This window comes from Mytilus californianus, unplaced genomic scaffold (genome assembly GCF_021869535.1).
Source record: "Mytilus californianus isolate M0D057914Y unplaced genomic scaffold, xbMytCali1.0.p SCAF_4, whole genome shotgun sequence".
In the NCBI taxonomy this organism is placed as follows: domain Eukaryota; kingdom Metazoa; phylum Mollusca; class Bivalvia; order Mytilida; family Mytilidae; genus Mytilus; species Mytilus californianus.
In genome coordinates, this window is record NW_026262690.1 from 73482996 (window position 1) to 73510745 (window position 27750).

General features: G+C 31.8%; 1 protein-coding gene across 1 annotated transcript; it reads left to right on the forward strand.

Annotated features, from left to right (window-relative positions):
* The first annotated feature begins 119 nt into the window (after window positions 1-119).
* On the forward strand, window positions 120-27750 carry LOC127738484 (UV radiation resistance-associated gene protein-like). The gene is made up of 16 exons (XM_052249760.1): window positions 120-295; window positions 4613-4733; window positions 9962-9996; window positions 11280-11343; window positions 11612-11709; window positions 13314-13406; window positions 14260-14339; window positions 17149-17254; window positions 18549-18675; window positions 19376-19460; window positions 20358-20448; window positions 22355-22415; window positions 22873-23038; window positions 24101-24179; window positions 25001-25092; window positions 26724-27750. The coding sequence occupies exons 1-16, from the start codon at window positions 242-244 to the stop codon at window positions 27709-27711; spliced, it is 2340 nt and encodes a 779-aa protein (XP_052105720.1). The 5' UTR covers window positions 120-241; the 3' UTR covers window positions 27712-27750.

The window sequence follows — 27750 nt, forward strand, 5'->3', positions numbered from 1 at the left end:
TCAGTAAAGTCTGCCATTGTGGGTGCATAAAAATGTTTATTTGACCCTTAAATTTGTGCAAGCACTCTTTAATTTAGTGAAATCGCTGGGAGAACATTAAGTCACATGATCAAATTCGAGATGTTTAAAATGGTGGACGGAGTTAATTTCCGACAGCGAAAACTCCCCATGACTATTAGAAATACATTTTAAACATTAACACATTAGAATCCTTATCAATAATGTAGCTACATACTGTAACATGGAAAATTCTTCTAAATTTGCGCGAAACTACTTTGAATTATCGTCATACCAGGTAATTTAAGAAAGAAAGAAAAAGACGCTGCAAATTAAACTTAGAAAAATGAAATTATACAAATATTAAATAAGCACCGACCCAGACGATACAGATAGTTTAATTTCTAATTCCCTATGTGACTTTCTGATCCTAATAACTTGACAGGACTCGTGAAAATATGCACTTGGTTGTGTGAGGTGTGTAAATAAGGTTTTACTTCTGTCACTGTCAGTCTTCAAGTTCTGAGTGTTCATCCAGATAATTATGAAGCCTACTGAGGATATTTTTTTTTATAGATCTGTCCCAGGAAGACACTGCAGCAAAATATAAATATTATAAAGCTTTCCAAGACTTCGTCTTACAAGGTTGGAAAAAAGTCAATATTAGTATTGACCAGGCCCCCATGGTAAATAGAGGAACATACATGTACTGGTCAATTGAAATTTTGATAGGACAGTACTATAAAAAAAAGGTCTCTGCTTGTCAATTACATGGTGAATTGGACAGAAAATTGCTAAATTGCTAGGACCAACGGTCTTAGGTAACCTGGTCATGGGTTGTTTTTTTTTATTTTATACCTATAAAAAATCAAACCTTTTGATGAAAAAATATCTTGATTTATACAATAGAAATTTTATATATATCTTGTGTATTAAATATCATCACCCCACTAACTAATTAAGTAGAAATTTTTCATATTAAAAGTTAATAGAACATACCAGCATTATTCTTTTTTATAAACCATGATAAACTGAATCATGCAAAAGGAATAAAGTTTAGATCTACCAATGTTTAACTAGAATTATTACTATAGTAAAGTCAGTTAAAAGAACAATAAAAATTCAATTGACAAGTATTTGCAAGTAAAATGCCTAATTGGGGAGTATCCACCAGGGTGGTAAATACCAGAAACACTGGTAACTACAGGGGCAGTATCCTCACATGGATGGCATAAACATTTACAAATATACATGTAGCTGTTTATCATTTAAGGTATAAAATGTGGGGATTCAGAAGTACAATGTTGTCAATTATCCATCATACATGTCTGGTGCCTTCTAAATGGGAAGGACAGAAGTTTGACAGTAATTTTAATACCATTAATTTATTAAAACCAATAAAGACACCTAAAGCTCAACATTGGATCTTCAATTATACATGTACAAACAATGTAGATACATTTGTTTTTGTAAGTTTCCGTATCAAGCTCTGTATCCTCTCTAGTCTTGGCATGTTTTAAAAATTCAAAAAAAATGTCTCGTGTCTAACTTCAGTTAAGATAAGGCAGGTGCTTTAGCAGGTTATTTGTTTCAAACAATCAGATTTTTTGTGCGTTTTATACTTGTCAGTCACAGTGTCATGTGACTCCTCAAATTTATAACAAACATCCTTCTTGAACATGAATTTCTCTGAAGTGTATAAGATGAGCACTTGACATAGTAATTTCAAGTGTTTAAAGTCACAGTTTTAAGCACTAGTCCGTTTGTACAATGCACTTACTGACTTTTCTGATTTCATCATATCAGGTTCTGGGTTATATTGGTGGAACTCTGTAGTTATAGTCTGGACCCTTGGAACTGGACTGGAACCATTAAAAACTTAGATTTCGATGCAGGGTAAAACTTAAAAAGGTACTTGGTCTTTGCTGGGTTAATATTATGTTCGTATGATAGTCAGTTCCATGTTTTTAATAGCTGATTAGCATCAAGGTTTGATGAGATATTGTTTACATGTAAACTTCTTCCATTTTTTGGTTTTTGAATTTTAATCATCCTGGCTTGTGCTAATTAACTTGGCTAAATTCAAATGTTATTAGCAGTAATTAACTGAACCTTTTTTTACCCGTTTATTAGCTGTGACTCAAAATTGATAGACAGAAATTATGAACTACAAGATTAATCAGAAGGACAAGATCAACAAATAATTCAACATGTCCCAATTTGACAGTCGACTCCATATTGGAGTTATTGCACTTGAAAGACCCTTTTACCCATTTTTGTGGGTTTTTTTTTTGTGGAAATTAGATTAGTTAGAGAGAAAATGTACAAGCAAAAATGACCAACAGTACAAGATCTACTATTAATACAACTTGGATGAAATTGTTGGTTTATTCAATGTAGAAGTTATTGCCCTTGAATGAATTTTTAACCATTTTCTGTTACTGTTACATAAACTAGTATATAGGATGAAAAGAAACTGTAAGAAGCCAATTGATCAGCAGGACAAGATCTATAAATCAGTCAAACATGGCAAAAACCATCTGTTGACTCCTTATCTGTAGGAGTTATTGAATTCTGCTTTAAAGGGACTTTATTCCCATTTTGTGGTGTTTTTTTTCAGAAATTTTAGTAGATTTTAACATGTTTAAGGAACTGTATAACAAAATTGACCAGCAGGATAAGACCTACTATTAAATAAATATGGCTGAAATTGTCAGCTGACTGTTTACAGGGGTTATTGCCTTTGAATGATGATTTTAAACCATTTTTTGTTTTTTTGAGCTCACCTGGCCCGAAGGGCCAAGTGAGCTTTTCTCATCACTTTGCGTCCGTCGTCCGTCGTTGTTAGCTTTTTACAAAAATCTTCTCCTCTGAAACCACTGGGCCAAATTTAACCAAACTTGGCCACAATCATCATTAGGGTATCTAGTTTAAAAAATGTGTCGGATGACCCTGCCAACCAACCAAGATGGCCACCATGGCTAAAAATAGAACATAGGGGTAAAATGTAGTTTTTGGCTTATATCTCTGAAACCAAAGCATTTAAGTAAATCTGACATAAGGTAAAACTGATTATCAGGTCAAGATCTATCTGCCCTGGAATTTTCAGACGAATCTGACAACCCGTTGTTCGGTTGCTGTTCCTGAATTGGTAATTATAAGGAAATTTTGCAGTTTTTGGTTATTATCTTGAATATTATTATAGATAGAGATAAACTGTAAACAGCAATAATGTTCAGCAAAGTAAGATCTACAAATACGTTGTCATGACCAAAATTGTCAGTTGACCCCTTTAGGAGTTATTGCCCTTAATAGTCAATTTTTAACAATTTTCGTAAATTTTTGTAATCTTTTACAAAAATCTTCTTCTCAGAAACTACTGAGACAAATTTAACCATAATTGGCCATAATTATTATTAGGGTATCTAGGTTAAAATATTTGTCCGATGACCCCGCCTTCCAACCATCATGGCCGACTTGGTTAAAAATAGAACATAGGGGTAAAATGCAGTTTTTGGTTTTTTCTCTGAAACTAAAGCATTTAGAGCAAATCTGACAGGTGGCAAAAAATGTTTATCAGATTTATATTTATCTGCCCTGAAATTTTCAGACGAATCCGACAACCCGTTGTTGGGTTGCTGCCCCTGAGTTAGTAATTTTACAAAAATTTTGCCTTTTTTTTTTTATTATCTTAGATATCATTATAATATCTAATATCTAATACTATTAATTATGATTTTAACCTTATTTTACATGATTTCCAAAGCATCAGTAAATACAGGTGAGCGACACAGGCTCTTGAGAGCCTCTAGTTTGTTTTAGCTAAAGTAGATGGAGAGCAACTGTAACCGGCTAAAATATTCAGCTGGGCATTTACTACAAATCAGTCAACATACCTGAAATTGTTACTCAACTCCTTATAGGAGTTATTGCCCTTGAACGATAATAATACATTTTTTCTGAAACTTATTTAAAATATTCTCATTGCAATGTATCAATTTTATGCAAAATTGAAAGATGAGCGATACTGGCTCATGGAGCCTTTAGTTATGATTTCATATATTCACAATGTCAAAAACATTTATTATCAAACACTGAACGAGGTTCATAAAAAGATTGTAGGTGAAAGACTTTTTTTTAAGAGTTTGAAAGATGTGAATGCTCAAAGATAGAGCACTGACTCCAAAACAGTTAAAAATAGTTCCGGTTGCAAGGTGATTTATGCATTACATTTTTTTAAACTATAAATTAAATGACAAAGGTGTAATGCAATAAACCAAATTATTGTCAGTAACACTGAAGTAACTGACCATAATTTACAAACCATAAACTTTAATGTTTGAGGCAGTTGATAATTAGCTGCATTGGAAGATACACAGAGAAGGCTAAAAAAAATGTTTATGGTTAAGAAAAGCAGGGTAAGTGGGTAGGAAGTATTTTTTATAATGGTCAATTTGTTTATCTGTATATATTGGAAAATCAGTAATTTGTCAAGGTTCAAAAGTCCCAATAAAATTTATAAAGGATAGGCATTTTGAGAAACCCTTACAAAAGTGTTTTTTTTTTAAATTTTTACCTTAAGATGTTAATTTACATTTTATTTCATTTTTTTCAGAGAAGACTCAGACACTTAAGATGTCTAGCATTAAGAAATTTATGTTGGCCAGGACACAAAGGAAAAGACTTGACAAATCTGCAGTCCTACTTTACTCTACATACAGACAGAAATGTTCCAGGTACAGTGTTTTAACAAGGTCTTGGATTCAATTTTACTTGGTGTAACTTTGAGGAGGGTATGAATCAGGTTGTCTTTATTCGTGTATTTTTATACGACCGCAAAAATTGAAAATTTTTTGGTCGTATATTGGTATGACGTTGGCGTCGTCGTCGTCGTCGCTGTCGTCGTCGTCGTCGTCGTCGTCGTCGTCCGGCGTCGTCCGAAGACACATTGGTTTTCGCACTCTAACTTTAGTTTAAGTGAATGGATCTCCATGAAATTTTACCATAAGGTTCAATACCACGAAAGAAAGGTGGGGATTGATTTTTGGGGTTATGGTACCAACAGTTAAGGAATTAGGGGCCAAAAAGGGGCCAAAAATAAGCATTTTTGTAACTTCCAGACAATAACTTGTGTGTAAGTGTATGGATCTCTCTGACATTGTACCACAAGGTTCCATATCACAAAGGGAAGGCTGTAATTGATTTTGGGGGTAATTGCCTCAAAATTTTAGGAATTAGGGGCCAAAAAAGGGGCAAAAAACAAGCATTTTTCTAGTTTCATGACAATAACTTGTGTGTAAGTGTTTGGATATTTCTGAAATTGTACTACAAGGTTCCATATCACAAAGGGAAAGCTGGAATTGAGTTTGGGGGTAATTGCCTGAAACGTTTAGGAATTGGGGGCCAAAAAGGGGCCAAAAATAAGCATTTTTCTAGTTTCCAGACAATAACTTGTGTTCAAGTGTATGGATCTCTCTGAAATTGTACTGCAAGGTACCATACCACAAAGGGAAGGCTGGGATTGAGTTTGGGGGTGATGAATCATAAGGGGGTTCAAAAAATTTGGGGGGGGGGGATTTTTTTTTTTCTTTTTTTTTCTTTTTTTCCTTTTTTTTTTCTTTTAAAATTTTCCATTTTAAGTTGGTTATTTCTGATTAATATTTTAAAGCAAATAATAATGATATGGTAGGAGATACACACCAAACAGGATGTGTAAATTATTATATAATAAGTATTGTGCAATAGCAAGAAATTTTCAATTGCACAGTATTGCACAATTGCAAGAAATCTTCAATTGCACAGTATTAAGCAATAGCAAGAAATCTTCAATTGCACAGTATTGCGCAATAGCAAGAAATATCCAATAGCACAATATTGCGCAATAGCAAGAAATTGTCAATTGTACAGTATTGCACAATAGCAAGAAATATTCAATTGCACAGTATTGTGCAAAAGAAGATACTTCGTATAAATTGCTTATTTCTTGATCAATTTCAATGGGGTTTTATTCTTGAATTCTTGGGGTTCTTTAATATGCTGAATCTAACCGTGTATTAAGTTTTTGGATTTTGGGCCCCGTTTTTAAATTGGTCCACATTGAGGTCCAAAGGGTCCAAAATTTAACTTTGTTTGATTTCATCAAAAATTGAATTATTGGGGTTCTTTGATATGCCGAATCTAACCGTGTATTTAGATTCTTAATTTTTGGTTCCATTTTCAAATTGGTCTACATTAAGGTCAAAAGGGTCCAAAATTAAACTTAGTTTGATTTTAACAAAAATTGAATTTTTAGGGTACTTTGATATGCTGAATCTAAACATGTATTTAGATTTTTGATTATGGGCCCAGTTTTCAAGTTGGTCCAAATCGGGGTCCAAAATTAAACTTTGTTTGATTTCAACAAAAATTGAATATATGGGGTTCTTTGATATGCTGAATCTAACCATGTATTTAGATTTTTGATTTTTGGGCCCCGTTATCAACTTTGTCCACATTGAGGTCAAAAGGGTCCAAAATTAAACTTTGTTTGATTTCATCAAAAATTGAATTGTTGGGGTTCTTTGATATGCCAAATCTAACCGTGTATTTAGATTTTTAATTTTGGGTCCTGTTTTTAAATTGGTCTACATTAAGGTCCAAAGGGTCCAAAATTAAACTTAGTTTGATTTTAACAAAAATTGAATTCTTGGGGTTCTTTGATATGCTGAATCTAAACATGTGTTTAGATTTTTGATTATGGGCCCAGTTTTCAAGTTGGTCCAAGTTGGGGTCCAAAATTAAACTTTGTTTGATTTCAACAAAAATTGAATATATGGGGTTCTTTGATATGCTGAATCTAAACATGTATTTAGATTTTAGAATTTTGGCCCAGTTTTCAAGTTGGTCCAAATTGGGGTCCAAAATTAAACTTTGTTTGATTTCAACAAAAATTGAATATATGGGGTTCTTTGATATGCTGAATCTTACCATGTATTTAGATTTTTTATTTGTGGGCCCGCTATCAAATTGGTTCATATTGAGGTCAAAAGGGTCCAAAATTAAACTTTGTTTGATTTCATCAAAAATTGAATTATTGGGGTTCTTTGATATGCCAAATCTAACCGTGTATTTAGATTTTTAATTTTGGGTCCTGTTTTTTAAATTGGTCTACATTAAGGTCCAAAGGGTCCAAAATTAAACTTAGTTTGATTTTAAAAAAAATTGTGAATTTTTGGGGTTCTTTGATATGCTGAATCTAAACATGTGTTTAGATTTTTGATTATGGGACCAGTTTTCAAGTTGGTCCAAGTTGGGGTCCAAAATTAAACTTTGTTTGATTTCAACAAAAATTGAATATATGGGGTTCTTTGATATGCTGAATCTAAACATGTATTTAGATTTTAGATTTTTGGCCCAGTTTTCAAGTTGGTCCAAATTGGGGTCCAAAATTTAAATTTGTTTGATTTCAACAAAAATTGAATATATGGGGTTCTTTGATATGCTGAATCTTACCATGTATTTAGGTTTTTTATTTTGTGGGCCCGCTATCAAATTGGTTCATATTGAGGTCAAAAGGGTCCAAAATTAAACTTTGTTTGATTTCATCAAAAATTGAATTATTGGGGTTCTTTGATATGCCAAATCTAACCGTGTATTTAGATTTTTAATTTTGGGTCCCGTTTTTTAAATTGGTCTACATTAAGGTCCAAAGGGTCCAAAATTAAACTTAGTTTGATTTTAACAAAAATTGAATTCTTGGGGTACTTTGATATGCTGAATCTAAACATGTGTTTAGATTTTTGATTATGGGACCAGTTTTCAAGTTTGTCCAAGTTGGGGTCCAAAATTAAACTTTGTTTGATTTCAACAAAAATTGAATATATGGGGTTCTTTGATATGCTGAATCTAACCATGTATTTTGATTTTGGACATTGGACCATAATAGGTAAATTAAAAAAATTGAAGTTCTTAGACCACATTCTTTCTGTGTCAGAAACCTATGCTGTGTCAAATATTTAATCACAATCCAAATTCAGAGCTGTATCAAGCTTGAATGTTGTGTCCATACTTGCCCCAACTGTTCAGGGTTCGACCTCTGCGGTCGTATCAAGCTGCGCCCAGCGAAGCATTTTATTTTAAAGTTTGGGTTATTTTTCTTTATCCTTTATTTGTTTTGGTCATTATTCTCCATTAATTTTTTTTGGGCATATTTTTCTCTTTTCTTTATTTTTTGGGCCGGCATTTTCTGTAGTCATTGCCCATTATTCCCCACTCTGTAAACCCTATCCATACCCTCATAGAGTTTGTATCTAATTGGCAAATTATTATTTAAGTCTCCAATAAAAAAATTGATATAAACAAAACAAGATGTGGGGTTTATGTTAAGGCAATAGCAATGCAATGACAGAAAAGAAGAAAAATCAAGAAAAAATACATGCTAAAGGATGTTTGCTACTCTTGTTTTTGACTTTTTGTCAGATATGTTCCAAATCCCCTAGTTTTATCCATGTAGTGCAAATAAAATCCCCCCCCCACCTATTTTTCTTTTCATAATTTATATATATATACCAATTAGTTTAGAAAGTCATTTTTAATACGCTAGTCAAAATTTTGACGGGACGTATTATGGTATACAAATGTCGTCTGTCCGTCTGTCTGTCCGGCATAAACATGTTGCACCGTAACTTGAGAACGACTTATCCAAATTTCATGAAACTTTACATAGTTGTTTCTTATGATGGTCAAACGATCTGTATACTTTTTGGTGAAAATAAGATTAAAACTTTTTGAGTTACAGGACTTAGTAACTAAAACAGGTGTGTGTTTTTTTTCACATGTCATGCAGTATCTCAAAAACAATTTATGATTATTGCTTAAAACTTTACAAACTTCTTAGTTATATTAATCTTAAGATTTGTAGACTTTTTGGTGATGATTCAAAATTTTATTTTTGAGTTATTGAGTATTTTGTAAAAAAAGGGGGAGGGGTTTTTCACATGTCGCGCTGTATCTCAAAAACAATTTATGATTATTGCTTAAAATTTTACACACTTCTTAGTTATATTAATCTTAAGATCTGTATACTTTTTGGTGATGATTCAAAATTTTATTTTTGAGTTATTGAGTATTTTGTAAAAAAAGGGGAGGGGTTTTTCACATGTCGCGCCATATCTCAAAAACAATTTATGATTATAGCTTAAAATTTTACACATTTCTTAGTAATATTAATCTAAAGATCTGCATACTTTTTGGTATTGATTCAAAATTTTATTTTAGAGATATTGAGATTTTTGTAAACAAAAAGGGGGTTTTCGCATGTCGCGCCGTATGTCAGAAACTATTTCTGATTATTGCATAAAAATTCACACACAAGACGACGGGCGTATCATGTGCTCATGGCGCAGCTGTTTATTTTAAATCTGAAAAAAAAACCTTGTTAATTATTCATAGTTTTTGTAGAAAAAAGGTGCCAATGCCAGTGTATCTCTATACAAATCCTTGATAAATGTGTAAAAAATCTAGAGAGAATCATTTCCTGACAAATTTTCAATTGATTATATATATCTCAAAAACAAGGATACAGACCTGTCATTTTTTTCAACATTTTAAGTTCCATTTTTTATATACTATCAGTTTGTAAGTCTTTTTAAAAGCTTGTCATTTTTAAACAGAGGAGCAAACATCCTTAAGAAAATGATTTACTTTCATTATGTAGGATACTTTTCCAATTATCTGATTATGACCATATTTGTCAATTTGCAAATGGATGGAGCGAGATTTGAACACTATTAAATCTTAGATTGAATTGGATGATCTGTGGTGTTAGATATCAGTCACACGGACTAAGGTTGTGGTCCCTATGTTTAGGGTTTCTTCTTAATTACATTAAAATGTATTTTATTATATGCCATAAGAATAAAAGGCTGACAAAAGTTGATTACAGTTATTTTTCATAGTAATTGCATTGTCCATTTTTTCTTTTTAGCATTTTATACAAGTGAAAAGATACAGGGATCTCTGGTAAGTTATAAGTTACAAGGAAATCTTTTTGAATATTATAGCATACTATTTTCAAGAAAACTTATTGTTTATCTGAAAAATTACGATTAATTTTTATTCATATAAAGTTATGGAAAAAGACATATGTAGTAATTGTCAATATGACAGAAGCCAAGCAATATCAGCAAAGAAATGAACATCTGGAGCTGAATATGTACATTTGATCCAGTAATAATCAAATTTATTTTGTTTGTTAATATAAAAATAAGGAGATGAGGTATGATTGCCAATGAGACAACTACCCACCAAAGTTCAAATCAAGTTGATGTAAGCAGTTATAGGCAACCATACGGCCTTCAACTATGAGAAAAACCCATACCGTATAGTCGGCTATAAAAGGCCCCGACATTAAAAATATGAAGCAATTCAATTGAGAAAACTAAGTTCTGATTACTCTCGCAAAAAAAACCTGACAATTGTTAAACAGCAAAATTGTTCAGCAAGATAAGATCTAAATATGATTATAAATAAGTCCACATAACCTGTCAATTGTCTCATTTCAAAAGTTATTACCCTTAATTGATGATTTATTGCCTTTTTATTTTTTGCAGTTTTGGCTATTATTCTCTATGTTATAATAGATAAAGAGAAACAGTAAACAGCAAAAATATTCTGCAAGATAAAAAAAAAAAATGACAAGTTTTTATCCTTTTTTTTGGCACTTTTGAAATATATAATAAATAAAGAGAAATTAGCATAATGATTAGATAAATAAGATCTACAAATGGGCAAACATAACTGATTGCAATAAAGATAAAAGTAAATATCTTATAGCCTAATTTTGCCAGTTAAGCACCTTAGACTCTTGGGAGCCTATAGCTTTATTATATGTAACTTCTTTTATGGAAAAACTGATAGGGGCTTAAAAAACTTCTAAAATGGGACAGGAGTACAAAAATGTAACTATTTAGTATTACCCAAGTTGAAATAGTTAGATTGATACAGAAATCTTAGCCCTTCCAGTTAGTGAAAGAATTAGTAAAAAAAATGCATTCTTTTATCAACATGTAGGTGAACAGATCCAACATACATCAATAATGCTTTAGCGACCTAATTTAATTTTAGAAAATTTGCTTTTTCATGTTTTCATGGTAGTAGTCCTTACTGAACTAAAAATTTGATGGAGCTAGAAAGAATATGAATGAAGTTAACAAATACTATTAGTCTTATTAATGAACTATACATTTGTAGGTTTCTGTATTTTTCATTTTGAAAAGTATATTCTATTTTGTATATAATTGTAGAATCCAACATGGCAGAGTTTTGACATCAGTAGATATGAAGACAATATCAGTACAAGAACAAGATGTATCTTTTTTATATGATAAGATTTGGCTAGATTTAGTGTTCAGCCTTCAGTAACTTAAAGTCTATAATACATTTTCTGTATTCTTTACTTCCCATCACAAAAATTGGTTTGAAAATTTAGGATAGGTATGGGGGAAGGAACAGAACAAAATATATATTTTTTTTTGGCCCAAGTATTTTTATCTTTTGATTAATCCAAGGATTTGTATAGTGTACTATACAAATCCTTGATTAATCTAATATGATATATTCCTTAACAATGGACCAGTTTTAGTAGTGAAGGTATGGGTTGGTATAAAGGACAAATTTGACCTATTGATTGATTGGGATGTAAATCTAATGGGACTGGTTTTCTTTGCTGACAAGGTAGGATTTTTTACTGGATAGCTTGAGTACATTTAAAACATTTTTATGCCCCCGCCATAGCGGTGGGGGCATTAAGTTTTACCCTTGTCCGTCTGTACGTCCGTCCATACATCCCAAAATTGGTTTCCGTTCTCTCACTTGAGTTTGCCTCAACCAAATGTTATGAAACTTATACACAATGCTTATTACCACAAAACACAGATTAAGTTGAATTTTGGTGGCGTCACTTTAACCGTTCTAGAGTTATGTCCCTTTATAAATGGAAAAATTGCAAAATTTTTAGTTTCCGTTCTCTAACTTAAGTTTGCCTTAACCAAATGTTTTGAAACTTATACACAATGCTTATTACCACAAAACACAGATCAAGTTTGAATTTTGGTGGCGTCACTTTAACCGTTCTAGAGTTATGTCCCTTTATAAATGGAAAAATTGCAAAATTTTTATTTTCTTCTAAATATCAAGTAATTTTATTTATATTAAAATTGGAGTTATCTTCCTTTGTCCATGATTATAGTTGAATCAACTACAATCAATGCTTTATACAATGCAATGTTTAATTTTGACTTCCACTGATAAAACACAGATCAAGTTGAATTTGGGTAGTGTCACTTTAACCATTATTGAGTTATGCCCCTTTATTAATTGAAAGATTGCAAAATTTTTCGTTTCCATTCTGTAACTTAAGTTTGCCCCAACCAAACATTATGAAACCTATACAAATTTTTTGTTTCCGTTTTCTAACTTTAGTTTGCCTCAACCAAATGTTATGAAATTTGGTGGCGACACTTTTACCATTCTTGAGTTATGTCCATTTATAAACATAAAAATTTGCTGAATTTTTCGTTTCCGTTCTCTAACTTAAGTTTGTCTCAAACAAATGTTATAAAACTTATACACAACCGATCTACAGTTGTGCGTGTTTACAAATAGAAAAATTGCTGAATTTTTAGTTTCTGTTCTCTACTTAAGTTAGCCTCATCCAAATGTTATGAGACGTACACACAATGCTTATTACCACAAAACTCAGATCAAGTTCAAATTTGGGTAGCGTCACTTTTACCGTTCTTCAGTTATTTCCCTTTATAACTATATGATATGCAAGCAGGGGCATCATCTGTGTCCACATGTGGACACTATCCACATTTATTATTTAAAAAAAATTTCTGTGGGTTCATTTATGACAAATTCTGAATGTAATTTTAAAAAACCTGTGAAACCTAATTAATGTCAATGACCTAGGCAATTTGCAATACACAACTTAAAACAAGGATTCAGAGTCATTTTATGATTTGTATTATTCAATGTTTATGCATATTTATTGACTTACATTTACGGTGTATATGAACATGATGAAAGTGGTGTTTCTTTAGGAAAAAAAAAATTTTATTTTAAAAAATGCCATAAGAGGTTATATATAGATGTATAAGCCTATTCCATTTACTACTCTACACAAAATGAAAGTTAACTTTTTTTTCATATGAGTAGCTTTTTAACCAAAAAGTTGCTGTTATTTTTTTTTATGTTACTTACTATTCTTATCCTTTTGAAGATATTTCCTTTTCCAAAAGTTGTATTTAATATAGATTTTTTTGGTTCCATTTTAGCTTCAGCAAGACACAGTAAAGTATGCTTCTAATTCTCTTATATTTGGGATGTTTGACAAATATTTTACTGCTCCTGAAGTAGACTTGACAAAGGTAAGTCACAGAAGTACATAGTTTCTTAACATTCCTAAATGAAAATACAGTTAGTATGTTAGGATCTAAAACTCCTAGAGGCCTCTATGGTCAAGTGGTCTTAGTAGTTCATCTACAGTTATAACTAGCCTGTCAACACTGAGATTGTGAGTTTGAATCCTGCTCGTGGTAATGTATGATTGACTCCTATATTAACTCACTTGGGTTGCCAGTTTTCCTGCCCAGGTACTCTGCCTTCCTCCATGAATAAAAACCAGTTGTCACGATATAGCAAACTGTGCTGAAAGTGGCATTTAACACCAACAATTGATCAATCAATCCAAAACACGGTGACTCAAAAGATCTATAAAGAAAAACGGCTCACAATATAATTGCATAATAAGATTTTCTGACTAGATGTTTATTAACGTATATGACGTCATCATCATGTAACTTTCCATGAGGATTAATGAATGCAGTAAATTACTGTGTGGTAACACAATTCTTCACTAGGTTCCGAACAGAACATACTTTAAAATATTTATGATTGTTTAAAATTGTTATGAATAAAAAGACGTGTTGGGTATATGCCAATGAGACAGCAACATAATGACTAAAAATTCTATAAGAAATCAAGATTTCTGATGATAGTCTGTAAATTGAAATAAAGATATCTGACATGAATTGTATTTAAGAAGTCAACTTTTGTTAACAATATGATTTTTCAAGACCATACATTTTTCTTGGTGAGTGCCAAGATTTAATCTGTAACAAAAATAAAAAAGTCATTTGTTTAAAAACACAGGAACTCAAAGATCTTTGTAGTTTTTATCAGCAGAGGTATCTTCAGTTATTCTCTTTTTTACCATTTTAGAAACCAGAGTTAGCTGGAAATGTGATGAAAATAGATTCAGCTGCAGTCAGAAACTCCTACAGAGCACTTTCTGTTTCCAGGTGTGTACAGTCACAGGTCAAAATATTCCAGATGTGTTGATGTTATAGAAATTCATTCATTTAAAAGTAGCTTTTCTTGGCATCATTAATAATGTGATTTCAAGAGCATCAAACAAAGAACTATTGAAAGATTTTTTTGTTGTTTTTATAAATGTTTTTAAATGAAATACAAAATTTAGATTTGTTGTCTGACAATATATTGGGGTATATAAGATGAATTATAATTGAAAAAAAAAATATTTCTGGTCTTTAGATTTTAGATATTAAAAAAATAAACTTAAACAAATTGTAAGTTTTCTGTCTGAAAAGTCTTTGTTTTTATATGATGTGACATATCAAAATTTATGTAAATTTGACAAGCAATAACATCAAATGATTAGAGTTTAATGTTGAATATTGAGGAAAAGTTCTCTGTTGTCTAAAATAGAAGGTGCATGTATGTTGTGTTTTATTAAGTCTCCCAAACGAAGTTTGGGAAGACTTATTGTTTTTGCTCAGTTCTTATTATTATTATTATTCTTCTTCTTCTTCCGCCGCTTTTAAATTTGAACTTGTCCGCACTCGTTCTCCAAAACCGCTTGTCAGATTAACTTAGGGTTTCACAATATGTTAGACTAACATGTCTAGTGGTGCAATCAGGGTTTTGTTTGTGCAATGGGGTTTATAAAGGGGTACTTTGAGGGGCAAAAAGAAAAGAGGGTTTTACTATAGAACCCTATGGGATTTTATTTTTTAAAATTTTCAAATGATTATAAATTGAAAACCGTTTGTGATAGACACAATCTTTTTAATTGAAAATGTTCTAAATGATAAAGCCCATTAAATGAAATACAGGGTTAGTCCCCAGGGGTCACCCCCACCCCCTGCCATTTAAGAAAGTCCGAATACCTTGTAAGTGGTCAAGATCCCCACCCCTAAACCATATATATTCTGGTTTGTCATGCTAAGATGGTTTGAATGATAAACAGGGTTAGTCCCCAGGGGTTATCCTGACCCCCTGCCATTTGTGAAAGTTCTAATATCTTGTAAATGGTCGAGATCCCCACCCCTAAACCATTTATATTCTGGTTTGTCATGCTAAGATGGTTTGAATGATATACATGGTTAGTCCCCAGGGGTCATCCCGACCCCCTGCCATTTGAGAAAGTTCTAATATCTTGTAAATGGTCGAGATCCCCACCCCTAAACCATATATATTCTGGTTTGTCATGATAAAGCACATCAAATGAAATACAGGGTTAGTCCCCAGGGGTCACCCCACCCCCTGCCATTTAAGAAAGTTCTATTATCTTGTAAGTTGTCAAGATCCCCACCCCTAAACCATATATATTCTGGTTTGTCATGCTAAGATGGTTTTAATGATATACAGGGTTAGTCCCCAGGGGTCACCCCCACCCCCTGCCATTTAAGAAAGTTCTAATACCTTGTAAGTGGTCAAGATCCCCACCCCTAAACCATATATATTCTGGTTTGTCATGCTAAGATGGTTTGAATGATATACAGGGTTAGTCCCCAGGGGTCATCCCGACCCCCATGCCATTTGAGAAAGTTCTAATATCTTGTAAATGGTCAAGATCCCCACCCCTAAACCATATATATTCTGGTTTGTCATGATAAAGCACATCAAATGTTATACAGGGTTAGTCCCCAGGGGTCACCCCCACCCCCTGCCATTTAAGAAAGTTCTAATATCTTCTAAGTGGTCAAGATCCCCATCCCTAAACCATATATATTCTGGTTTGTCATGCTAAGATGGTTTGAATGATATACAGGGTTAGTCCCCAGGGGTAATCCCGACCCCCTGCCATTTGAGAAAGTTCTAATATTTTGTAAATGGTCGAGATCCCCACCCCTAAACCATATATATTCTGGTTTGTCATGATAAAGCACATCAAATGAAACACAGGGTTAGCCCCCAGGGGTCACCCCCACCCCCTGCCATTTAAGAAAGTTCTAATATCTTCTAAGTGGTCAAGATCCCCATCCCTAAACCATATATATTCTGGTTTGTCATGCTAAGATGGTTTGAATGATATACAGGGTTAGTCCCCAGGGGTAATCCCGACCCCCTGCCATTTGAGAAAGTTCTAATATCTTGTAAATGGTTGAGATCCCCACCCCTAAACCATATATATTCCTATTTGTCATGTGTCGAACATTTGAATGACGTATACGGTCAGTCCCCAGGGGTTCCCCCCACCCCCAATTATCTAATATCTTGTAAATGGTTGAGATCCCCACCCCTAAACCATATATATTCCTGTTCGTCATGTTATGAACATTTGAATGACGTATAGGGCCAGTCCCCAGGGGTTCCTCCCCACCCCCAATGTTCTAGTATCTTGTAAATGGTCGAGATCCCCACCCCTAAACCATATATATTCTGGTTTGTCATGCCAAGATGATTTGAATGATATACAAGGTTAGTCCCCAGGCATCACTAATGCATATAACTTTACTGGACCAAACCAATTTTCACTGGACGTTGCCCAATGTCAGACGACCCTGGGAATTACGAATTATGGGAGCTTCGTTTGGGAGACTTCGTAACAGCATCCTGTTACAATCATTTCTTGTTGTACTGATGAATTCTAATGAAATATTGGGGTCATAGTAGTTCGTGAAATTCAGTCGATATTTGATAAGTTCATAGCATATATAAGAAGTATGAAATCGAATTATAATCTTTGGATTTAAAATAAATAAAAGGGGAAATTTTGTATAAAGACTGATTGCATTTGCATGAAACAGTCAAATGCAGATTTAAGTAATCGTTTTTTGAAGTTTCTTTCAATAATTTTTTTTACAGAATTTACACAGTCCTGAGAGCAACAAAACAGACCCAGGCTACTGTTAACAAGTACCATAGTAAAATTGAAGATAAACTGTTGTCATCTCAAGAAAAATCCCAAAAGGTATGAAATTTATATCTGTTTCTTCAGAATTTAGTACTGTTAGTTAAAGTATTCAGACTTTCGTAATTTTTAATGTAAAGACATTAAGTTTTAGGATTCTTAGAACATTCCAATGTGGAAATACTTATTGAAATATTAGAAAAATATAATTGGGTTTTAAATGTATGATTTAAGTAATCCAATTGTTACATGAATAAAAAGAGATGTTTGGTCTACATTAATGAGACAACAACTTAATAACATAAAAAACAACTAGAGATCACCATATGGTCTTTAACAATAGCTACCGTGGATTCATTATTATTCGTGATATACTAAATTTTGTTGATTTCGTGGGTACAGGTGAACCGCTAATTTAAATGTTCAAGGAATAAAACATCCTCTATAAGGTTGTATACAGACTTTGGCAAGACCACGAAATTAATTATACTCGAAAATGCAAGTTTTCCTCAATCCACGAAAATCGATAAACACGAAAATAAATGAATCCACAGTAGATATCTTTACAATATGTCAAACTATACATTACAGAAAGAAGGAAATAAATTTAAGACAGATTATCAAAGATCTGCCATCAATACAAAATTACCCAAAATGACAGAACACTTCAATATATGATAAAAGACACAAATGAGGTCTAAGTTTTTAGTAGCACATATTTCTTATTTTAAAATGGATTGGTATGTTCTTCTAATTCGTTTTATAAATCCACCCTTAGTTTTAAAGCAGTTACACTTAACTTATGTGAAATGATAAGGTATAATTTCTACTTTTGAAAATGAATACAATTTATTTCTGGATAAAAAGATTAAGTACTACATTGTACCAAAATTTACATTTATTTACTAAGAATATACATGTAGATTATAGGATTTTTAAATGTTTAAAAAAACACATGTGTGCATACTAGAACAAAATTTAAAGTTCAATCAGACTTTCTTTTAAAAACAATGAGGTTGTCATGGAGAGAGCAACCCACCAAAAAATAACATCCAACCAAATAGTGCATCTATATGTATTTATAGATTACTGTACAACCATTTAGATATAGACAGCCATTGATCAGAAATATTGAATATACTATGGAACTACTTGAAATTGTTTGAATCCTTTTTGTGTGGGTTGGATATTTAATTGTTTTTGGTTCTTGAATTCATTCAAAGGAATACCTCTTTCCTTAGTTACTGTATAATAGAAAGGTACTAAAAAGTCCCAAAATAGTAGTATCCAAACAGTACTTTTATAGTAAAAAGTAATCAGAATATATTGAGAAATTTTCATATATTTTTTTCAGCTATCAAGTAGAGAAGCTTTAATAATGAAGAGAGAACAGATGAGAAGTGAGTTAACATGGCAGATGTCAAGACTACAGTTAGCTAAAGATGATCTCGATAAACAGAAAAATATCAGTCAACAAAAAGGTACAGAATTTTAAAAATGAGCACTAAGCAATATTGAATTATAGTATATTACTTTTTTCTGAACAAATCAAGATTGGAATAGAACACATAAAAATGGGTATGATTTGAAAACTCTAAATGCTAGCTTTGACAAAATTATGAATATTGAAATTGTAAAAATAACTTCAAAATACAGGATTAAAAACTGGGGAATTATGTATCCCAGACGACAATGGAAGGAAATATATATTGACCTGCTCTCATCCATTTGGAAAAGAACATGCCTTTTGTTTTCTATCTGGTTTTTCTTGTATCTTTTTATACAATTTGAAATGATATAGATAAGTCATATACTAAATCAGTCTGTTACTTATTTAAAAAAAATATGTATCAAACATTTATGCACCTGCATATTGTTTGAGAGGTCAGCACTTCGAGTGAAGTCTTTTTTCCAGATAACTTTTTTGTTTAAAAATTATAATGAAATAAAACCAGCTTTCTACAGATTAACATATCAGGTCTACATATATGTCAGTATATATTATTATGATAAATAATCATCTTTTAATAAAGTATATAAACTAAAACTAAAATAAAATCCAAGAACAGAACATTTAGCCTGTCAGACTTGTACATGTATAGTATATTGTTTTTTTTTAAGACATTTTTAAAACAGTTTCCATGGTAATAACATTTAGAATGTTAATTTGTTCTATTTCAGAAGAAGAGATAAATGAAAGATTCCTCCAGTTAAAGAAAAAGAGAGAAGATTTATGTGAGAGCAAGAAAAGTTATAATCAAACAAGGTTGGTGTGTGTAAGCAAATAGTACTGTAAATTCAGAAATTATTGCGAGTGTAGCAATTCTTACATTTTGGTCTGTCATTTCGAAATTAAAATTATAAATGCATGCAATAACTTTTGAATTTACAGTATATCAATTAACATAATCTACAGGGGGTACAGGCTTTAGTTTTACTTTGTGAACAACATTTTTGTTAAACTTTAAAGATTTAAAGACAGATTATTATCTGACACTGTGAAGTTTGACACTTAGTGTATATGATTGGTAGGTTACAATTGTCTTCCATGGAAGATTTACATTTAGGTGTGGTCAGACAATTATGATAATTGATAGTAAACTTAAATTAAGGATGTTCGCTTCTCTTGTTTTTGACTTTTTGTCAGACATTCGGAATCCCCTAGTTTTATCCATGTAGTGTTAATCAAAATTTTGCCCGATACCCCCTAATTTTCTTTTAATTATTTTATAAGATAAAGTTTAAAAAGCCATTTTTGAAAATCTTATAAAATCCTTATTTTTAGATAGTTTTTTGAAAGAAAAAGGTGCCAACGTAAAATGTATGTAAAATCCAGAGAGAATCATTCCCGCCAAATTTTCAATTGATAATATCTCAAGAAAAAAGGACACGGACCCGTCATTTTTTTCTACTTTTTAAGTACAGTTATTTATATACTATCAATTTATAACAGTCTTTTAAAAAGCTTGTTATTTTGAAACAGAGGAGCGAATATCCTGAAGGAGAGGAAGTGAATGAAATTACTTTTGTTATATACAAGTGTTTAAGATTTAGTATGAAGCAAACATAGTGCAGTGAGATTTATGTGCTAATTGTTATGATTTCAACCCCTTAGTAGATATATATGTACTTGTAATGTGTAAAAATGTTCAATTATTTTCAGAGAAAATTTTATCAAAGAAGAAGCACAGTGGAAGATAAGAAGAAAACAGTTGATTAGCGAGTTGGAAACCTATGTTTATCCTATTACAGAGGTATGCTTTAATCTGTAAATTGCTATTAAGTTACATCAGAAATCATTGCATTTTGGACCTTGGACCTGCCCTTTTTCAGCCACTATACTTATGAATTGTATGTCATGAAGTTATTTATGAGAACAGGAGTACTGGAAATGTTAAGTTAAGAAGAGCCGTTGTTTTTATTGGGGAGAGAAAAAGTAGGATTATAATGCTTTAATTTGTGACACAAAATTTTTTAAAGATTGTATCTGTTTTTTGGTCTGTACATCCGTTCGTTTGTCCATCCGTTCGTTTGTCCATCCGTCTGTTCATCCGTCTGTCCTGCTTCAGGTTAAAATTTTTGGTGAAGGTAGTTTTTGATGAAGTTGAAGACCAATCAACTTGAAACTTAGTACACATGTTCCCTATGATATGATCTTTCTAATTGTAATGCCAAATTAGAGTTTTGACCCCAATTTCACAGTCCATTCAACATAGAAAATGATAGTGTGAGTGGGGCATCCGTGTACTATGGACACATTCTTGTTTTTATGCCCCCGACATAGTGGGGGGGGGGGGCATTAAGTTTTACCCTTATCTGTCTGTACGTACGTATGTCCGTACATCCCAAAGTTGGTTTCTATTCTCTAACTTTACTTTGCCTCAACCAAATGTTATGAAACTTATACACAATGCTTATTACCACAAAACACAGATCAAGTTTGAATTTTGGTGGCAGCACTTTAACCGTTCTAGAGTTATGCCCCTTTACAAATGGTACAATTGCTGAATTTTTCGTTTCCGTTCTCTAACTTAAGTTTGCCTCAACCAAATTTTATGAAACTAATACACAATACTTATTACCACAAAACTCAGATCAAGTACAAATTTGGGTAGCGTCACTTTTACCATTCTTCAGTTATGTCCCTCCATAATTATTATCCCGCTTTAAAAAAGGGGGGGTATACTGTTTTACCTCTGTCTGTCCTTCAGTCAGTCCATCAGTCGGTCAGTCCATCCGTCCGTCCCATGAATATTTTCGTCGCATTTTTCTCAGGAACTACTTGACAAGGATTTCTGAAATTTGGTTTCAGGGTTTATATAAGTAAGTTACACTGTGTGATGCGTTTTCAGATTCATCACTCAACAACTTCCTGTTTACCGAACACTTGTATTATTTTACACATGATAGCCAAGTTGAAAATTTTCGTAACATTTTTCTCAGGAACTACTTGACAAGGATTTTTGAAATTTGTTTTCAGGGTTTATATAAGTACGTTACACCGTGTGATGCGTTTTCAGATTCATCACTCAACAACTTCCTGTTTACCAAAATATTTCGGCGGGGGTATCATCAGTGAGCAGTAGCTCACAGTTTTACTTGTTTTATATGCTATGCAAGTGGGGCATCATCTGTGTCCCATGGACACATTCCCCATTTATTTAGGAAAAATAATTGTCTTTTGCCTTTAATTTTGTATGTATCTTCTATACTTTTGAAATGAGAGAAGTCATGGACTTTTTGTTTTATAAAATCACTCAGTAATTTGAAGAAAACAATGTTGCAAACATATATGAGAAATAGAATTGTTTTATATTATCTCTGAATTTTAGGATTTTTAGACATATGCACTGCAACCATTGTTTTGTTTGGTAATTTAAATGTTACCATTTTCACAATGAAATGCTTTTCACTTTAGAAGAATATTTTTGTTCAAATGAAAAGAATTTGTATTCAAAAGTCTTGTACAATTTGTAAATAAACACTTTGAAGAACAAGAATTGATCTGCAAACAATTGACAAAGAGAAAAAAAAAAGGAAAAACTGTGTGAACTTAAAAATAATAAAAAAATAGAATTGGCTAAAACTAATGACTTATCAACTTTATAAAGAAACCTTTAAAAAGATGATTACATGTTAAGAATATGATAATTTTTGTAGAACAAAAAGAAAGACTGTTTTATTTGTCATGTCAAGTTACCAGATTCAGAAAGTTTTCATGGTAAATATATTTATGTTATTTTGTCAATATTTTTGAACTGGAGAACAATATTCATTTTTAGTATGAGCAGTTAAAGTGTACAAATTAAGTTTAAGCAATTTCATTTGATCAACTCATTTGAAAGTCTTTGTGAAGGCAGTGTTCAAAAAGATAATGTACAGATATTCAAAGAAATAAACATTTCTTGATATTTTTATGCATTTCTCTTGCTTACTCATAGAATGAGTACATCAATATAATTAATTATTAGGAATTGTTCCATTTAGATATACATGGTACCCAGCGAAGGCACTTTTACAATGGGGTAAATAACAACCACAGAGGCAAATTTTGAATTTCTTTGTACCTGACACTAGTTGAGATTTCAAAGTGCCTTCCCTGTGTCCCATGCATATTTTTTTGGAACAGCCCTTTGTATTAAGAAGCAAAACTAATCTCGAAAAATTGAAATTTATAGGTTGTGATGACACACAGGTAGCTGTTGCCCTTGGTTACACAGCTCATATGGTTACAATGATGTCACACATTCTTGATGTACCTTTGAGATATCCTATAGAACATAGGAGTTCAAGGTCACAGATTATGGACCATATACACCACAAGCTAACAGATAAAGATAATACGTATGTTTTTTGATGAATTGTCAGATATCATTTTAAAGGACTTTTCATATATTCAATAACTTTGACAAAGTTCTATTTATTTGATCCTTAAATTCTGCATCAACACAATGTAGACTTCCTCCAAAACAGTGTATTACTTAGAATATCTGCTCGTTTATGACCAATTTGAACCTGGTTGTATGAGAATCAACACACTTTAAAAAAATATGTTAATGAAAGCATTTGGAAAAACAGAAAACATTAAATAGAATAAAGAATGGAAATGGGGAATGTGTCAAAGAGACAACAACCCGACCATAGAGCAGAAAACAGCCCAAGGCCACCGATGGGTCTTCTTTGAAGTGAGAAAATCCAGCACCATGAGGCTGGCCCTAAACAATTATGTATACTAGTTCAGCAAAATGGATGCCACACTAAACTCCGAAACATACAAATGAACCGAAAATTTAAAAAAAAAACACACAAGACTAACAAAAGCTAGAGGTTCCTGACTTGGGACAAGCACAAGCATGTGACAGGGTTAAACATGTTTTGTGAGATCTCACCCCTCCCCCTATAACTCGAGCCAATGTGGAATAAACAAACACACAGTAAAACTCAGTTCAAAAGAAGTATGAGTCCAATTTTAGAATAGGTAACAGAAGAAACTAAATAAAATGACAATGATAAACATAAATTAACAAAGGACTACTAGCAGTTACTGACATGTACCACAGTCATGTTATAAGTATGCCAGAATTAGTCCTATTTGTTATGCTTTGAATCTTTCACCACTGTCAGTAAAGATTTAGAGTAAAGTTAATTTGTGGAAGTTTTAATCCAAGCAGATAAAATTAAACTAGTAATTTGACTATTTTTATAATCTGTAGTAATTCATGAAATTTACAATATAAACATCATTATTTGTAGATGGAACCCTAGAAACACACAAGGAGCTGAAATTGTTTTAATATTTTCTTATGCTGTTGTATGGAGACATTTATGAAAATGTACATATCCTGTAGAATTGTAATGTTTATTTGACTGATTTTCAGAATAAATAATTTCTATACTGTTTTGTAGATTCCCACTTTACTCAAAAGGCAAAGAAAAGTTTTACTTTAACTATGGTGTATATTTGCTGAACAAAGATATTGGTCAGGTAATGTCAAGTAATAATGGTATTTTAAGTTAGGGCTGTTCCATAAAAAACATACATGTGACCCAGGAAGGCACTTTGAAATCTGAACAAGGGGTGGGTGTCAACTGTCAAATTCTTTTTTTGTAAAGTGAAAATTTAAGTGATATTCCAAAATTGCCTTCATTGGTGGTTATCCCATTTTCAAAGTGCCCTCCTTTGGTACCATGTGTGTTTTAATACTAGTAATTACTTTATGGAAATATCAGTACAGGTTAGTTTCACAAACCTGTTTCCTTTTTTTAAAGGTCTATTTTTTCCACTGTTTTTTGATAGAATTAAACACTTTTGTTGACTAAATACAAAAATAAAAAAAAAATAAAAAAATAAAGTTATGTAGAGATCAGCAGTCAGCACTTTTCATGTTGCAAGAATTGATTCAAAGCACATTTCAAGATAGCATGCAAAGACATTTAAATAAAAATTTTAATAATTTAAAACATCCGTAGATATGAAAATGCATCAACTGTCATGATTTAACAAGAGCAATATAATAATAAGGAAGTGTGGTATGATTGCCAATGAGACAACTATCAAACAGAGACAAACGGATGTGGATGTAAACAACTATAGGACACCATACAGTCGTCAACAATTAGCCTGCTTCATACCAAATATTGTATGCTATAAAAGGCTGCTTGATGACAAAATGTGATATAATTCAAACAAGAAACCAAGAATAATTTTTAAAAAATTCATGCACTAATACTTTTTGTATGTCCTTACTATAAAAAAATTTTCTGCATTTTATAGAAATATATAGATGTATCATTATTGTTTTTCAGCTTAGATTTTATTGCGGAATGGGGACAGCTGATTTACGGACCACTTTACAAAATATCAAAACATTATTAGAACTTAGACTTGGAACGAAAGTGTAAGTTAGGCTATGTATTGGGATGCACTTATTATTTATTCCATATTATATAATATTTTTGTCAATTTCATCTTTTCTTCAATATTTAAAAATTTAGTCAAACCAGTTTTTTTTTACAGAAATTTCACTACATAATACATGTACCACAGTCATGTTATAAGTATGCCAGAATTAGTCCTATTTGTTATGCTTTGAATCTTTCACCACTGTCAGTAAAGATTTAGAGTAAAGTTAATTTGTGGAACTTTTACTCCATGCGGATAAAATTAAACTAGTAACTTGGTTATCTTTTCAATCTGCAGGTATTCATGAAAAAAATATCCTGCCTATTTTTCTTCATGTGTGTAGTTTATATCCCTGTTTATTTTATACTTTTTATGCAAGGCTCCCTCATTTAGAGAAATATGCACTGATTCTCCTTTAAACTTATACTTTGAACTCTGAATGTAAAGAAAACATATAAAAGATTAAAAAAAGTATAGTCAAAACTCATTAATAAATGATATAAGTCTTTAACAGTGAAAATTAGAAGGTAAGTTATATAAACATCAAAATTTCTTACTTTTGCGTCTTGATTAACATATAAATAAACTTGTAACAGCATCATACTAATTCTTCTTTCTTTAAATGTTAATCATGTAATAACTGAAATAATGCCCAAAATGCTTCATTAAGCTTACATTTCTTTCTTTGCTTACCATACATTGCCATAACAAATATGGAGTTATTGTTATCGAAATTCTCATTTTCTTCAAATAAATGTAAAACCAATCTATATTGTCATCACTAGATAATCATCTCTCATTCTCTGGCATGTATTGTAAATGTAATCTTGTAAAAAAAAAATACAAGATGAAGTAGGCTGATAGTGTCTTCTTTCAAAAAACATGCTGCATATTCTCTTAAAATGTTGAGTTAAACTAAAGTGAAATGATCCTCTATTAGGAGTTTTATAGAAAGACTAACATAAACAATATTTTTCTGTGTAAAACTTTCAGTTTTATGTATGGTGATTTGATCGAAGGTTACCATAAATATGAGGGTATGAAAAAGGAAAATTATTTTGATTCGAAATCAAGAATAATTTGATTTAATGTTTCAAATGACAGATTTTCCATATAGTATGTGTTTTTATTATAAAAATTATTGCTATAATTTAAACATGTAATAGTAAGCTATCTGAATCAAATGTAAATTGAATCAATATCAAAAATGAAAGCTATTCAATATAGTATGTGCTTTTATTAAAGCTTTAGTTGAAACATGAATAAGTTAGCTAGCTATCTGTTAACCATTAACATAGTGCTTCATGAAAAAGTTTCTTAAAAATTCCTGTGTAGAGAGATTTAAACAATTCTATCCTTCAAAAAAAGTGTTACATGTATATTTATTTACAATATATTAAGACGTGACAATTTAGAGGTTGATATAACCTTACACGTCTGTCTATTATTAAGACTTTTTTTTTTCATATATAGATGCCTAATGGTTATCTGTATTGTCATGTTGCTGTCTCATTTATATTTACCCACATCTCCTTAAAATCATATTGAATGTCTGAAGTAGAATATTTTAATACATAGATATAGATTTTAAAGTAGAAGTAATGAAACAGTACTTATATTTTTCAGAGAAAACCAGAATAGACTCCACAAACCAAATAGTGATATTAAAGATAAAAATTACAGTGATATTGACACTCATAGCTCTCTAGCTTCTGGAGGTAGATTAAGTGCACCAGACAGTACAGATATGGTCACAATAGAAAACGTCTTGGCAGGAACCAAAACAGAAAGGTTGAAAAGAGAAAATGACAGTTTTTCAAATCTTAGTTCTGTAAATTCTAATGCCAACAGACAAACTTTGGAGGACCAAGATTCAGCAGACATTCACTTTCATCCTTCACCAGATGACAATTTTTTCAAAATTTCAAATCCTGTCTCCGATAAATCTGACCTTTTCAATGATATTGATGCTATTGATAGTAGCTTAAAAGTTACAGAACTAGTTGATTTTAGTGAATTTGGAATCAACCATGCCCAATATGATAGAAATAATTCTTTAGATGTTAAACCCAGAACCGATTCTGATATGACCACAAACAGTGGAGAGTATTTTGGCGGCAAAAATTTAATATTAGAAAGTCAAATGTCAACTCTTTCAACTACAGATTATCACCAGAACCATTCCGATTTTAAGAAATTTTTAAGTATAGGTGCAAGTGACATGCATTCCGTGGACGATTCTCATGATCAGAATGGATCAAAAGATTCTAGTCAAAAAACATTTACTGAACCATTAGAAGATGGATCCTATGAAGACGACCATAATTTGGAGGATTCGTATATTGACAAAAAATTAAATGTACCGGTAGATACAAATCAGACTGATTCTTCTGCTCAAAGAGGAGATTGCAATAAGAATGTTTTGCATAATACAGAACCAAATGATATTTCTAGCAAAACCTGTGATGAATTCATTTCTGTGGTTTCCAATGAGGATGAGGAATTCCCAGAAATCCAAAGAACCTTTAAGACATTGTCATTTAGACAAACAACTGAGAAACCTGATGATATAGAATCTTCATGTGCATCAGAAAATATTCCGGATAGCTTGTGATGTTCAATGATTTTAGCTTTATAAATATTCAGAATATAA

Coding starts and splice junctions, on each gene's coding strand:
- LOC127738484 (XM_052249760.1), top strand. CDS start 242: ATGGAAAATTCTTCTAAATTTGCGCGAAACTACTTTGAATTATCGTCA. Junction 19,461..20,357: donor AAAAGTTATAATCAAACAAG/GTTGGTGTGTGT, acceptor AATTATTTTCAG/AGAAAATTTTATCAAAGAAG. Junction 20,449..22,354: donor ATGTTTATCCTATTACAGAG/GTATGCTTTAAT, acceptor TAATTTTTGTAG/AACAAAAAGAAAGACTGTTT.